The 14148-nt window shown below is 34.4% G+C and overlaps 1 protein-coding gene across 7 annotated transcripts in view; it reads left to right on the top strand.

Annotated features, from left to right (window-relative positions):
• ATP11B (ATPase phospholipid transporting 11B (putative)) overlaps nucleotides 1–12307 on the top strand; it is a 113209-nt gene extending 100902 nt beyond the window's left edge. For 4 of the 7 annotated variants that reach the window (XM_020879895.2, XM_020879894.2, XM_020879900.2 and 1 more), the window contains 2 exons: nucleotides 4413–4546; nucleotides 8746–12307. In XM_020879895.2, the coding sequence (XP_020735554.2) occupies nucleotides 4413–4546; nucleotides 8746–8827 (216 nt within the window). In that variant the 3' untranslated portion in view covers nucleotides 8828–12307. Of the gene's footprint in view, nucleotides 1–4412; nucleotides 4547–8745 lie in introns of those variants that run through there. The other 3 variants (XM_070466343.1, XM_020879899.2, XM_020879898.2) reach the window with 2 other exon arrangements.
• The last annotated feature ends 1841 nt before the right edge of the window (nucleotides 12308–14148 follow it).

Below are 14148 nucleotides of genomic sequence, written 5' to 3'. Positions count from 1 at the left end.
CCTATAAGGCTAAGCAAGGTATTCATTTTGATTATGAAGTATATAAAACAATTTTAAGAGCGAAAGAACAAATGTGGTTAATAGTTTGATAAAACTTTACTTGAAGGGTAAAATGTCATGGGAGTGACTAAAAAACTTAGAAATGTTATGAATTTTCCAAAATTTAGAAGATTCAAGAAAGATTTCTGTAGAAGCAACAGGAGAAAATTCTAGATGTTTGCCATCATTGATGTGAAAATATTGGATATAAAAGCAGTAAGCTAGAATTTATTTCAGAAGGGAAGTTCTGTAAAGATGAAAAGTTCCACTAGCCTTACATACCCATGTTGGCTCTCCATAGCTGTTTTGCTTGGCAGCCCTTTTAGCTCTGAGTTATGTGGTGGTTTCTGAGAAGTGTTGTGGAGAGTGAGTCTTACCAATAAATCAAAATTTCTGATAAGTTAAAAGGTAACTTTTTAGTCCACTAAGTAGGGTTTCATTCCCAGTACTTTGCTTTTCTTCTTTTCCAGTATTTATTAATAGTCTTTTTTTTTTTTAAGGTAATAACCCCCTCTCCTTACTTTGAATGAAATGAGACCTAAATGCTGTGTTCTCAGTTATACTGGAAGCTATGATATGAGATCAAAGATGTATATATGGGAAAGTGGTAGAGCTTGGAGATTTGCTAGAGAACAGTATAGTGTTTCCAATAGATAGCTTTACAGAAATGCAGTTAACCAGCATTCAGCATTTTCAAATCAGGTGGGGGTTTTCCCCCTTAAGGAAGAAAAAGAAATGTATTTTATTTAGTGTGATCAAAGGGTGATCTGAGAAGTCATTTCTTTATATATGTTTGACATTTTAAGATGTTTACTCTCTGTGTTGAGTTGCCCATAGTTTAATACCTGTCCTCAGGTTTTAAAGTAAAAGGTGATGAGTGCAAAGAAAGATAATTACCTAAAGTCAGATCCAGACCTAAGCACTATTCTGCATGTATCAGTATGTGGAAACGCAAATGCTGTTGCTATTACGGATGTCATCTTTAGTGAATCCCTGTCAGTTGGTTGAGCCCCAGCAGTTAGTAAAGCACATGCTGTTAAATTAAGAAGAACCAGACAAACTCCTTGTTCGGGTTTCTAGTCTAATTCATTGCTCCACAGATAAATGTAAAGGACCAGATTGTTTTCTTGTTTTGTTGTTCATTTCTAGTTCATCACAGATCAATACTTTTGTAAAATACAATAAAAATGAATTACTAGGAAATGAAATTTAAAAGATATATAAAATAAGCCCCAATTTTGAAATTATTAGATTGAACAGTTACAAAAATATTCTGTCAGATTGCAGTAAAATTGTCTAATCTCTTAATCTCACTGACCAGATGCCTTTGTGTTCTCATGGGCCAGTAACAGTGTTTTCAGACCAACAATGATCAATAGATCACACTTTGAGGCACACTGGTGCTTTTGCCAGGGGGCACGAGTAACAGCTGCTCTCTCAACACTTAGGCTAAATATGTGCTGAATGCACATCATGCTTTTCTGCCCACACAGTTACTCATTCTTTTTGCTTAGCCTGGAACGCTCTTTCTCTCCCATCTTCAGCTATTGAAATCCCATCCAGTCTTCAGTATGTATTTCAGATGCCATATTTTTCATCAAAATACTCTCCCACTAATACCAACAATAGCAGCTGGTTTTGAGCTTTCCTTTCCCTTTTTTGATATTTGTAGTCTGCCTTATACCATAACTATAAGAAAGCATTATAGTAGCATGGTAAAGAGGTTTGGGCCCTGGAATCAAAGAAACCCAAGATTCAAGCCCCAGCTGGGTGAGCTTGAATATATTTTTTTAACTTCTCTGTTTCCTCATCTGTAAAATGTGTTTAAGTCTGGTGCCTATCCCAAAAGGCGGTTATCAATAAGATAATCCATGAGAAGCTTCTTACCTAGTAACTGGCACACAGTAAGCATTCCATTAATATAACTGCCATTGTTACTTGTTTCTGACTTACCTCCCACCCTTTTCTTTATCCTTAACTCAATAGATTGTCCCCTGTAAAAACCAGTGCAGTGCCCTGCTCAGTGAAATACAAGGTGAATTTAAGTGCTTCTGCCGTTTAAATGATACAAACAACCATTGGAGTAGAATCCAGAGAGAAAGAGGTTACTGATAGTTGGACAGGTGGGAAGATTGTATAGAAATGACAGTATTTAAACTGATCTTGGTGTTAGGAGTCAGCATGCTGCCCCTAATTGGTGACAGGCCCTGACCCATGTTCGCAGGCAAGGAACACTGCCAGGTTCGCTGTGTGCACACAGGAGCATTTAAAGGTGAGAGTAGGAAAGGCAGCCTGAGGTCAGGTTATAAAGGGCTGGTTTTGAGATGGAGGAAGCTAGAGCCCAGTGACCCAAGAAGGAAACTAGGAAACTGGTTAAGTCCTGTTACCTAAACCAAGATTTCCTAAAGTCTTCCACTGAATATTAATATTCCTCCTGGTTTGATTAATTAATGTTCCTTGGGGGGAGGGGAAGAAGGGAAGTTCACCAGAAAAAAACCAAATTTGCACTATATCTACCTCTCCCCCTGGAGACTGACCATACAAACATGACTTCTTGGCAGTCCTTTACTCACAAAGTCTGTTTAGACATTCCTTGAACTAGGGTTTCTCAAACTTAGCACAAAACTTTTTTCGTGTGATATCTGTAAATACCTCAAAAAAATTCAGTTTAAGAAATAGTATGGTAAATAGTCCTAAATCAAGGGCATTATAATGAAAGAACAGGTTGAAATTTGGCTGTTCCTCAGTGTTCAGCAGATCCTAGGACATTGATGCAGTCAGTTCATTGCCAAAAAGGAACCAAGTTGTCTCACATTGCCTGGTATTTGGCAGGATTATTATAAACAGGGTTTTTGCTGGACCTCACCAGTTGCTTCCCTGGTGGTTCAAATGGTAAAGAATCTGCCTGCAATGCAGAAGACCCAGGGTCTATCCCTGGGTCAGAAAGATCCCCTGGAGAAGGAATCGGCAACCCACTCCAGTATTCTTGCCTGGAGAATTCCATGGACAGAGAAACCTGCTGGGCTACCGTTCATGGGATCGCAGAGTGTCAGACATGACTGAGCAACTAACTTACGTTCTTTCACCACTTGCTTAGGTTCAGAATGCCAGGTTATTTATGTTCCATCATGCTTGTGTCTCTGTCCCCTGTGCCACCCGTGCATGTCCCCTCTGCCATGCTTGCACTCAACACTTGGTGACTCCCAGCCTTTGCGAATTGTAGCACTCCAATGATCTGTTTCTGTTGTTTTCTTCCTCTATATTTTTGAGAGATTTGTTATGCAGTATGTTATACATGTAAAGTAAATGAAAATAAGTTTGTTTAAAATGATAACCCTTGAGAAATTTAGAAGTACCCTTGACTGTGTCAAAACCAGGTTGGGAGTCATTGGGCTATGTGGTTATACCATTTTCCTCCTTATTTTAACAGGATTGAAATTATTACTACTGTGGCTTTAAGTAATCTTGCCCGGTTGTTTATCCCTCCTTAATATAAAGCTTGCATACTTAACAGAAATTAATTCAGTTTTAAACCTAAATAGTACTACTTACTTAATCGACTTTAATAGTTTATCATCATTTAATTTTTAAAAAAACAAGATGAGCTTATTATGGACATGGTTAGCACTTAATAGTTGCTTAGTAACTTGAGGCAAATGATGGTTTTTTTCAAGAATTATTTATGGTGTATGTATATATATATCTATACGGTGTTTAGAACTTAGCACATAGTAAACACTATTAAGGTGTTTGCTGCTGTTGGTGTTATTGCTGAAGATTGGAATTCAGTCCTGCCTGGTTATTTCCCAGTCTCAAAATAATTTAAACTCTGCTTTTCTCAGTTACTGGACATTTTTAATTGAAGTTGCAAGAGCAGTTTCACCTAAAAAGTTCAAAGAAGAATTAAATTTCATTAAGTTTCTGAGTGGTTGATGTAAATCATATTGATCATAATATATTAAGATACTGAAATCCACAATCTTGGGACTTCCCTGGCAGTCCAGTGGTTAAGACTCTGTGCTTCCAGTGCAAGGGACGTGGGATGGGACGTGGGTTCCACCCCTGGTTGGGGAGCTAAGATCCCAGGTGCTGTGTGGTGGGGCCAAAAGATAAATTTAGAAAAAAAATTTTAAATGCACAAACTTTCCAGATTTATACAAGATTCAGCTACTTGTTTTATATAACTATTTTACTCAACCTCTAATTTAGGACATAGTGCCTTTTAATCACTCTTAAAGTCTCCCATACCTTTCCATATTATATAAAACATGTATGCATTACTTTTGGTTTTAAAGTACTTGTTATTTTTTTTCATGCTTTTTGGAAGTCCAGATCTCTCAGTAACTAATATTTTTCTGCTTCACCTCCTTCAGCTTACTGAAACAAATTCAAGTATCAAGTGCTTGGACTCCATGTGCTGTTTCTCAGAAGGAGAAACAGTGTGTGCATCTGTTGGAAGAATGCTGGAGCGAGTAATAGGAAGATGTAGTCCATCCCATGTCAGCAGGTGTGAAATTTCTCTAAGTAGCCTTTGCTGCAGATGAGTATCCTATAAACTGGAACAGGTTGAACCTGCATCTCTAGATACCTAATCAGTCAGCCCCTGCTTTTACCAGTTGAAGCAGGAAGTGTGCTATTTATTAGCACTCTTTGATGCTATTTCACTTCGTGGCTTTAGGATAGGGGGTTCTTTCACTAACAAAGGAAGAGAAAGCACCTTTGAAGAGACTTTTCATCTAATGAACAAAAAATTTTTGCTTTACAGTCTTTCTCAAATGTGGTGAATAGGAGTGTGTATATGGTACTCTTGCTTTTATAACTTTCTCTTTTTTGTTATACCTATACTATTTTATTTCCTGTATTTGTTTTGTTTGTTTGCTTTTTGTATTTACAAAATAATCTGCACATAATAGGAAAAATCAAGAGACTTTTCTTATTCTTCATGTATATTGTCTAGTAAGTCATTTGAGACTTTGGGATATTTATAAACCTAAAAAAGGCTGTATTTCTGCTCTCCTATATTATCTGTGTGCTGCTGCTGTGTAATGAGGTTTTAAAATAAGTTGTGGTTTTTAAGTTTTTACTGCTATTTATGGTCTAATTAAAAGTTTATAAGTTAGAACGGGTCTTTAAATTATGGTTTAGAAGAATTTTATTGTTTTTTGTCCCTTTCCAAATGTATTTCTTGAATTAGACTTGTGCTTTTGAATCATAACAAAAATGCCATATTTACCACTTAAATTATTTAAAAGTGAAATTGATTCAGCTCTTTCTACATTTCCCCAAGAGACATACTATTATTTAGGGAATATTAAGAAATAGAAAATTGTTTCAAACTTTGGTGTTCTTTAAGTGAATGATATTAAAGTTCCAAAGTGAGAGCAGCAGTGCACTCGTGCCCATGATGTATATTAAAGTTCCAAAGTGAGAACAGCAGTGCACTCGTGCCCATGATGTGTTAGAGATGGGCACAGATGAATGGTGAGTTCCATTGTCCACAGCGTGCCACATGAGCAGGATCACTTTCTATATGTGCCATGCTGGGGAAAAGTGTGGAAAGACCCCATGAGCAGGAAATCAAGGGTGGAGGCAACACTGCTTTTATCTGTTGATAAAAGAATTTTTAATATTTGGTTGGCTTTATGTTTTAAAAGTGAAGAGCATGACATTCTTCTTATTATTATTCTTAATGATTATATATTATTATTATTATAAGGTACATTATTCTTGTACCTTAGAATGCAGGTAACTTATACTGGCAAACTTGTTCACTCCCACTTTGCCTTTAGTTATGGCCATTTCTTTATGGTACAGTTGCATTTATAAATAGAATTCTTTTAATATGTATATGGTTTCAGTCCCCATTTGTTGATTATAATGTGATCAAGAACATTTCCATAACACTGACATTATTTTATAGTCATTTTATTCCATATATAAGAATTACTATGAGCAGCTGAATTTATTGGGACTTGTATGACTTACAAAATTGTATTATAAAATGCATTATAAGAAATAGTTCTGTCATGTACCCAGGTCAGTGAGTCTCCCAAAGGAAGTTCCAGAAAGACCTAATATATATTATTTTACTTATTAAGACAGGTTTACTGCACAGAACTAAGGTGGGAATTAGACTAAGAGACTACTATAGAACTTGTATAGAATTTTTTATATATCTTTTCAGCACAAGATTTCTGTTTAATGACAATAAATGTCTTCACTAACTACTAAAACAGATTAGAATTAGTTTTAAATAAGCCCAGAATATTTTTCTGCTTTACATATATTCCCACTTTCTGGATATCAGTTATTAAGGTAATGTGCCCTATTACTCTTAACATAGCCATTTTTTCACTACGTTATTCCTTTTGAACCTGCCTGAGGGATTATATGGAGTTTCTTTCTGCATATTCTATTGAATGTGTCTGTTCTCATTTGTACTTTTTTTCACTTAAAGTTGTATCTCACTTTTTTCTTTTGTAAGAGTTGTTTGTTTTTTTTTTTTTTTGGTAATAAAATGTTTAACAGTAGTGAATATCTTATTTGACAGACTATAAATAGCTTTCCAATTTTGTTCAGCATCTCCGGTTAAGTTATTGGTTACTACTGTCATTATCTCCCTGTTTTCTTCAAATGAATAATCCACAAAGTCTTTTGAGATTTGTTCTATTTTTTTTTAGTGGATAAAATTATATAATATGCAAAACCACTTTGTGCCTTTCTAAGGGCTATATAAAATTACCGTAGATCCATTAACATTATATTTAAACTTTGAAAAGCCATTTGTTTTTGTTTTTTACATGTAATTGTTTTAGTGAAGTACATTTGGCACTCTGTTTGATTCTGGAACAGCTTCTATTCTACATCTCTCATGTCTAATTTAAAAAGTAGGACAAGATTAACGTCTATTACAAGATGTAGAATCCCTTGGATATTTGTTCCATTAACATTAAACATAAGAGATAATGGTAATTACTTGAGGAATACAACTAGTGCTTTCATATAACAGATTTCTAATAAAACTAATAAAGTTTTACCATCCTTTATTCTACTTAAATTTTATTAATTGATGTTGTCAAAGAAATATGCCATATTGCAAGCTACGTTTCAAAGGTAGCATCATGGTGCTCTATAAAAGATATACCATGTTGAACTCTGAAGGTCTGTGCTTCGGCAGTAAATGCTTTTCTGTATGTAATTTACCAGCAGTTACTTATCCTAATCAAAATTGTCTTTTAAATAGAAAGGAGTTAATAGTTAATATATAACTCCGGGTTTAATGTTCTGTCAAATATGATATTAACAATATAAATGCACATATGTGCTTTGAAAAGATCAAAAATGAAAGACAGCTTACCTGAGAGGATTTTTTATGTAAGCAGTGGTTGAAAAATAGGAAAAACTAGTACAAAATACTGGCAGTTTAGGAGTGTTGTTTATGGTTATGTTTTGTCATCTGTGCCTGAGCATACTTTTCCTTGCCTCAATACCAGGAAATGTTCCCATTTCATTCATTTATTTTACAAATACTGAGTACCTACTATGTACCAGGAATAGTTCTAGGTACTAGAGAGACAGTAGTGAACAAGCCCTTCTTAAGGGAGGGTAGATACTGTTTAAGTTTTCTGGAAACTAGTAAAAATTAGAGAACCTGTAAATCACTGGTATAGTTGTTGCTTATCTGTCTTCCTCTTTGCCAACTTTGTAAAGTTTTCTAGCTTCTAAACTTCATTGTGATTATGCTCACTTAATCGATTTAAACTGGAACTGCATACAAACTTTAGAGTCTCTAGGAAAGAGATTTTTGAGAAAAGTGAATTTGAGCCATTTTAAATGCTACTCTCTTCTTCTAACATCTTTATTTAAGGAAAGTGGGAACCCTGGAAAAAGTTATATAAAATATATTTATTGTTAAGTCTTCTAAGAACAGCCACCTTTAACTTGGTAATTCTAAACTGTCCTTGAAATAGGTTAGGCTATTTTAAGCATGGCAGGCTATTTTCATTCTTAAGTTTTTTAGCTGAAATTGGTACAGCTGCAAATAAACTACTACATAATGAATTGCATATGGTCTTTTCATTCAGACAGATAGTAGGTAACTTTTTACAGACCAGTAGAGGATTATTTGTTCTTAGTTAAGTGAAAATCCTAGTGATTTCCAGGTGTCTTTGATACCTGTTGAATTAAAACATCTACTTTGTTCAAGCTAATTATGCTAAAATCTTTAGAATTTATAGCTGAAAAGAAATAATAATATAATATGAACATACTATTACTTCATTGTAAAGCTTTCGGTAACTGGGCTTTTTGTTTGTTTGCTTTTGTTATATCAAATACAGCCTAGTTGCTTTTCAGGAAAACCAAATGTGCATAACACTTAATAACATATTTGTTTCTTACTGAATTGTTAAGATTTTAAGAGTGTCTCATGCTTTACTACCTATAGAAATTGTTTTAATACTAGTGAATTTTGGCTAATATTTTTATATGATGACTAGAGTATTATTTTCCCAAGTTTTTGTATAATATAATGTTTGGTCATTCAGTGCTAGTAAAAAGAACTTCTCTTTAACTTTTAAAAATGAATCAATCAGTGCTTAGCTTAATACTCAAACTGCATTTTGCTCCTAAGTTTTAGAGTTAATTTTTTTCTCAATTGATACATAGGTCCTGGTGAGCCAAACTTTTCTCTTATTGTTACTTTAGATCATGGAGTGCATCGGATCCTTTCTATACCAACGACAGGAGCATCTTGACCCTCTCCACAATGGACTCATCTACTTGTTAAAGGGGCAGTAGTACTTTGTGGGAGCCATTTCAACTCCTTTCCTAAAATTGAGTGTGAGCATCCTGGTAATGGCCACACTACCTCTGTGGAATTACTTTCTGAAATCTCTGAAGTAGTTCATGCCCACTCAGAGTTATAATGGCAAACAAACAAAAAATGTTACCATGCACCCATGTCAGCCACCCTCTTAATTTAAACATGTTAAAATTTGTGAATAAAGAGACATTTTTCATCTCTTTATCTGGGCTCTCCCCATGTGTTTATGGGACTCCTAATGGCATTTCAGCCTTTTACTAAGGCCACTATATTTTAATATCAAGGTAGAAAAGGGAGCTAATTCCTAGTTAATTGTATTTTTTAGTATTAGCTTGGTTATTGAGTCTTCTATTTAAATCTGCTTCTGTAAATTATGCTGAAAAGTTTGCCTTGAAAACTCTATTTTTTTATTAGAGTTATATTTGAAGCTTTTCATGGGAAAAGTTAATGTGAATAGTAAGGAATTTTGGTCCCTCGGTGACCCATGTTTGTTAATTCTTTAGTGCTTTCTAAGTTCACAGAACAAATTAGGAGAATGCATTTCCAACCATTATTTACTTGCACTATGGATAGTAGAGATAAATATATATCAGTTCCAAACTTTCAGTGTACTGTAACACAACCAGTTAAGTTAACCATATACATGCAAAAAGGTATGCCATATCATATATAAATCAAGAATCAAGTCCATTCACCAAATTTCAAATTAATATTTATTATTTTCATGACAATGTAAAGAACCTGTAGTGGGTAAATTAGACATATTTGCATATTACTTAATGTGTTTATCATTGGATCTTTTGCATGCTTTAATCTGGTTAATATATGTCAGTTTGCTTTTTCTTGTCTATCTGAAGGCTTTGTTTATAGTATTTTACAGTGCTGTTGTGAAGTCCAACTATATCAATAAAAAACAGTTTGGAAAGTATTCAAATATTGCAAATACTTTTAATTATATGAATCAAAATTTTAGGATAATTAAATCAGTAAAATGAGAAGAGCCTCTTTTTTGTGACTAGCTTAGAACTGCTTTTGCCTTTCAGTAAGCTAGCTCTTAGAATAAAGAATTTCAGATGAGAATCCTGTTATTTTTAGGTTAGTATGTTATCTAAGTTACAGCAGCCTACCACAGTAAAGTCAAGTCTACCCGGTGTCCCATTATAAGGTATGGCTATAGAATGTAAATGAAATAAACTCTAAAATGCTAAATTATATGGGGTAATGACTGCAATAAATTTAAGTGCTATAAATGATTAATAAGGTTTGTATGATTGCCATTAATTCACTGCAGTTCAGTACTTGATTTCCATCCTGAATTTAACATGTAGATCCAGTGCTATCATTTGTTTTCATAAAAAGTAATGTTGTTTTAAAATTTGGAAATGATTATTAGTTTAAAACTGTTCCTAAGCATATGATTGAGTACATATACATTTAAAATTGTATGGGAATGGTTGCCAAAGTTTTTTGAATATGGTAATTCCTTTCTGTACATTTATTTTTTGCACAACCCTTCCACCCCTTTCCCATTTCATGAATATAAGACTTCTAGAATTGGGCTAGTAGGGAAAGAATCATACAATTAAGACTTTACCTTTGTTCACTGGTAATCTGTTTTCTTGCCAGTATAACATTTGTCTGCTTCAATAATGCAAGGATATATTAGGTTATAAATTTCAGCCTAAATATTAATTTTTGCAAATAGCCCATCTTTACCTTAGATTGGGTTTAGGAAAATGCTGTTATTCTGGAAATACTATAAAGGGATAATAAAAATTTACAGTGTGTACCCTTACCACTTCATGTTTCAGAAGAGGAAATACTGCAGAAAATATTCAGTAGAGTATTAGTGGATGACAATGGCAAACTTGCTCTTAGAATGTCTTGTAAAATGTTCATATAACAAAATGACATTTGGTAGCTGGGCATTGCATCTACCTTGGTGTTTATTTGCCATCAATTTAACTGACTACTAATAGTAGGGAAGGACTGCAAAGCCATCAAGCAGTCTCTGACCAACTATAGCAAGGCACGAACTCAGCCAGCCTATATGGTGCTTAAAGTATGATTGATACAATTTTCTGCATTCACTATTTGAAGTTATTTAGGAACTTTGTATCTGAAAAATAGCATCTGCTGACATGCTTATCCTACTCTGTTGTTCAAAACCTACTCCCTTTAAAGGAATTCTTGCAATTGTAAGAAAAGGATTTTCTGTTGTTTAAGAAAGTAACAGTGTTGTCTGCAAACCTCCAATAGTTCTGTGTGCTAGATAGTCATTTTGTAAAATTGTTACTGCATAATGAGTATTTGTAAATTTTCCTCCTTGCATATCTCTTTAAAATTCTTTGGAAAGTACCAATGTTGATAATTAACTTACTCTTATCTGCCAAAACCAGGTATGATGCTACATGTGTTATTGCTAGTTACTGGTCTCAAATCTATTTGCTTCACTTGCTTGTGTTTGCCTAGCCTTAAGGCTGTAGCCCTGAAGATAGTAGCAATCACCAAGTCAGTTTCCAAAATTACCCATCAGCTGCTTTAGGTGACTCAGCAATCTTGCCTCAACTTTCAACAAGCATGAGGCTCACACTGGAAGGAATGGAGTGTGGGCCAGGGGAACTATAGCTAGCTACCCAGGCTTGCTGTGGGGTTGAGAAGGAAAAAGGAGAGAATTAAGTTTTAATTTCTCTTAACTAACCACCTCCTTGGGTCTTAATCTCTCTGATGTCCAGCAGCTTCCCAGACCTGATCCAAACTCTGGCACTGTCCTGAGTAGGTTAAAGAGAGTCAAATCAGCTAGTTAGGGAATACCTTTCTCCGACCAGGGTCATTTCTACTGCATAAGACTGTGAAATTGGCCTTGTGTGATAAGCTTGAGCCTCCTATCTAATAGGCAGGAGTCACAACCACTAAAATATTTACAATTTATACCAAAAGTTTTTAAAATACACTACTCTGAAAAACTATTGGGGCTGGAGAAAAGGGAAAAATCATCCCATGTTTTGTGTTTTTCCTTTAAAGATCAATTTGGGGTGTAAGCAGGTGTTAATAAAACTAACACACCAAAGACTTATATGAAACATGTTTTGTTATTTTTGGCCCACCTTTAGAGACACTTTTATTTCTATCTAAAATGTCTTCTATTTTCATAAAAACAGAACATTATTAAAGTGCTGTTTATGTGAAATAACCTGAATGATATTACTGCAAAAGATCATAACTAATGATATGTTTGTAATAATGGTGATTGTTAGATTTTTATGAATAATACATAGTTGGAAATACTATTGTAACAGTTTAAAATTCTGGACCTCAGACACTGTGGCTATCTAATATAACTTGTTATCTTCATTGTCAGTAAATGTAGCATACCTGTTGTGCAGCGCTCAGTAATTTTTTAAAGTTTATGAAATTATACTAAATAAAAAATTTCCTATATAAGTAAGTCTTTTTCTGTTATTTAAATGCATTTTAAACCTCCCTCTCCTCATCAAAACCAGCACTGCCAAGTTTTTGTAGTTAAATTTTACTGCATTTATTCTCCAGTAAAGAAATGTTATTATATGCCTTTCACTAACTGCAGTTTTCAGAAATCCAGTTCTTTTGTTACCCAAGTTGTAGATTATCAATACAGTTTCTGAAAGCTGTCTGATTGAAATGTACAGACTGTAAAGACCAACACACTTCAACTACAAATGCATCATTCATGAAAAACCAGCCAGTGTAAATTTGGAAATGCCTTCAATGAATAGAAAATATGTGCTTTCTGGGACTTCCTTGGCATTCAGTGGTTAAGACTCCCAACATTTCCAATGCAGGGAGCACAGGCTTGATGCCTGGTCAGGGATCTAAGATCCCACTTGCTGCATGGTGTAGCCAAAAAATTTAAGAATTTAAAAGAAAAAGAAATGTGTTTATTAAAATATACTGTATATATTTATGTCTGAAATATTCCACTGTCCTAATGATGCTCAATCACTGTAAACACATTATTTCATTGGTGTTTATTAAAAAGGTAAGCTATTGTTTTTGTACATGTGTTAGTATTTGCAAGGAATGACAATGTATATATTTTTTTATTTCTGAAATTAGATAGAACATGATCCTGGACAAGTCAATTTATCTAGGTATCTGTTTTATTTATTTATTTTTTTGTCCATTTATTTTTATTAGTTGGAGGCTAATTACTTTACAATATTGTAGTGGTTTTTGTCATACATTGAAATGAATTAGCCATGGATTTACATGTATTCCCCATCCTGATCCCCCCTCCCACCTCCCTCTCCACCCGATCCCTCTGGGTCTTCCCAGTGCACCAGGCCCGAGCACTTGTCTCATGCATCCAACCTGGGCTGGTGATCTGTTTCACCTTAGATAATATACATGTTTCAATGCTGTTCTCTCGAAACATCCCACCCTTGCCTCCTGCTCCCACAGAATCCAAAAGACTGTTCTGTACATCTGTGTCTCTTTTTCTGTTTTGCTTATAGGGTTATCGTTACCATCTTTGTAAATTCCATATATATGTGTTAGTATACTGTATTGGTGTTTATCTTTCTGGCTTACTTCACTCTGTATAATGGGCTCCAGTTTCATCCATCTCATTAGAACTGATTCAAATGAATTCTTTTTAATGGCTGAGTAATATTCCATGGTGTATATATACCACAGCTTCCTTATCCATTCGTCTGCTGATGGGCATCTAGGTTGCTTCCATGTCCTGACTATTATAAACAGTGCTGCGATGAACATTGGGGTGCATGTGTCTCTTTCAGATCTGGTTTCCTTGGTGTGTATGCCCAGAAGTGGGATTGCTGGGTCATATGGCTGGAAATAGGCATCTGTTTTAAAAGGCATTGAGGACTCAGACTATCTTTAAGATATTCAGCCTTTAATGTTTATTGTACAACATAATGAATCATGTTCCTAATGATTAAGACATAGGGCAAGAAAGTAAAATTTTTTGAGCAGTATTTCACCAGAACATGTAGTGAATTCAAAAACAATTGAAGTTTTATTTTGAAGAGTATTTATTTTGACTCAAAAACAAAGCTGTTGTATTGGGTTGGCCAAAAGGTTCATTCAGTTTTTTCCTAAGTTGGCTTTGGTAGCACTTAAATTAGTTGTCTTTAACTTAATTTGAAACAATTTTGTTAGATTGTACTGTGACAGTTGTCATATAAATGTGCATTTTAAAAAATCAAAATTGGTGGATTTTTGTGTAACCATTTTAATATTGAAGATGGAAGAAAAAGCAGTATTTTCAGCTTTATTATTTTTAT

This window comes from Odocoileus virginianus, chromosome 4 (assembly GCF_023699985.2).
Source record: "Odocoileus virginianus isolate 20LAN1187 ecotype Illinois chromosome 4, Ovbor_1.2, whole genome shotgun sequence".
Taxonomy (NCBI): domain Eukaryota; kingdom Metazoa; phylum Chordata; class Mammalia; order Artiodactyla; family Cervidae; genus Odocoileus; species Odocoileus virginianus.
This window is presented reverse-complemented; position numbering and strand designations above follow the sequence as displayed.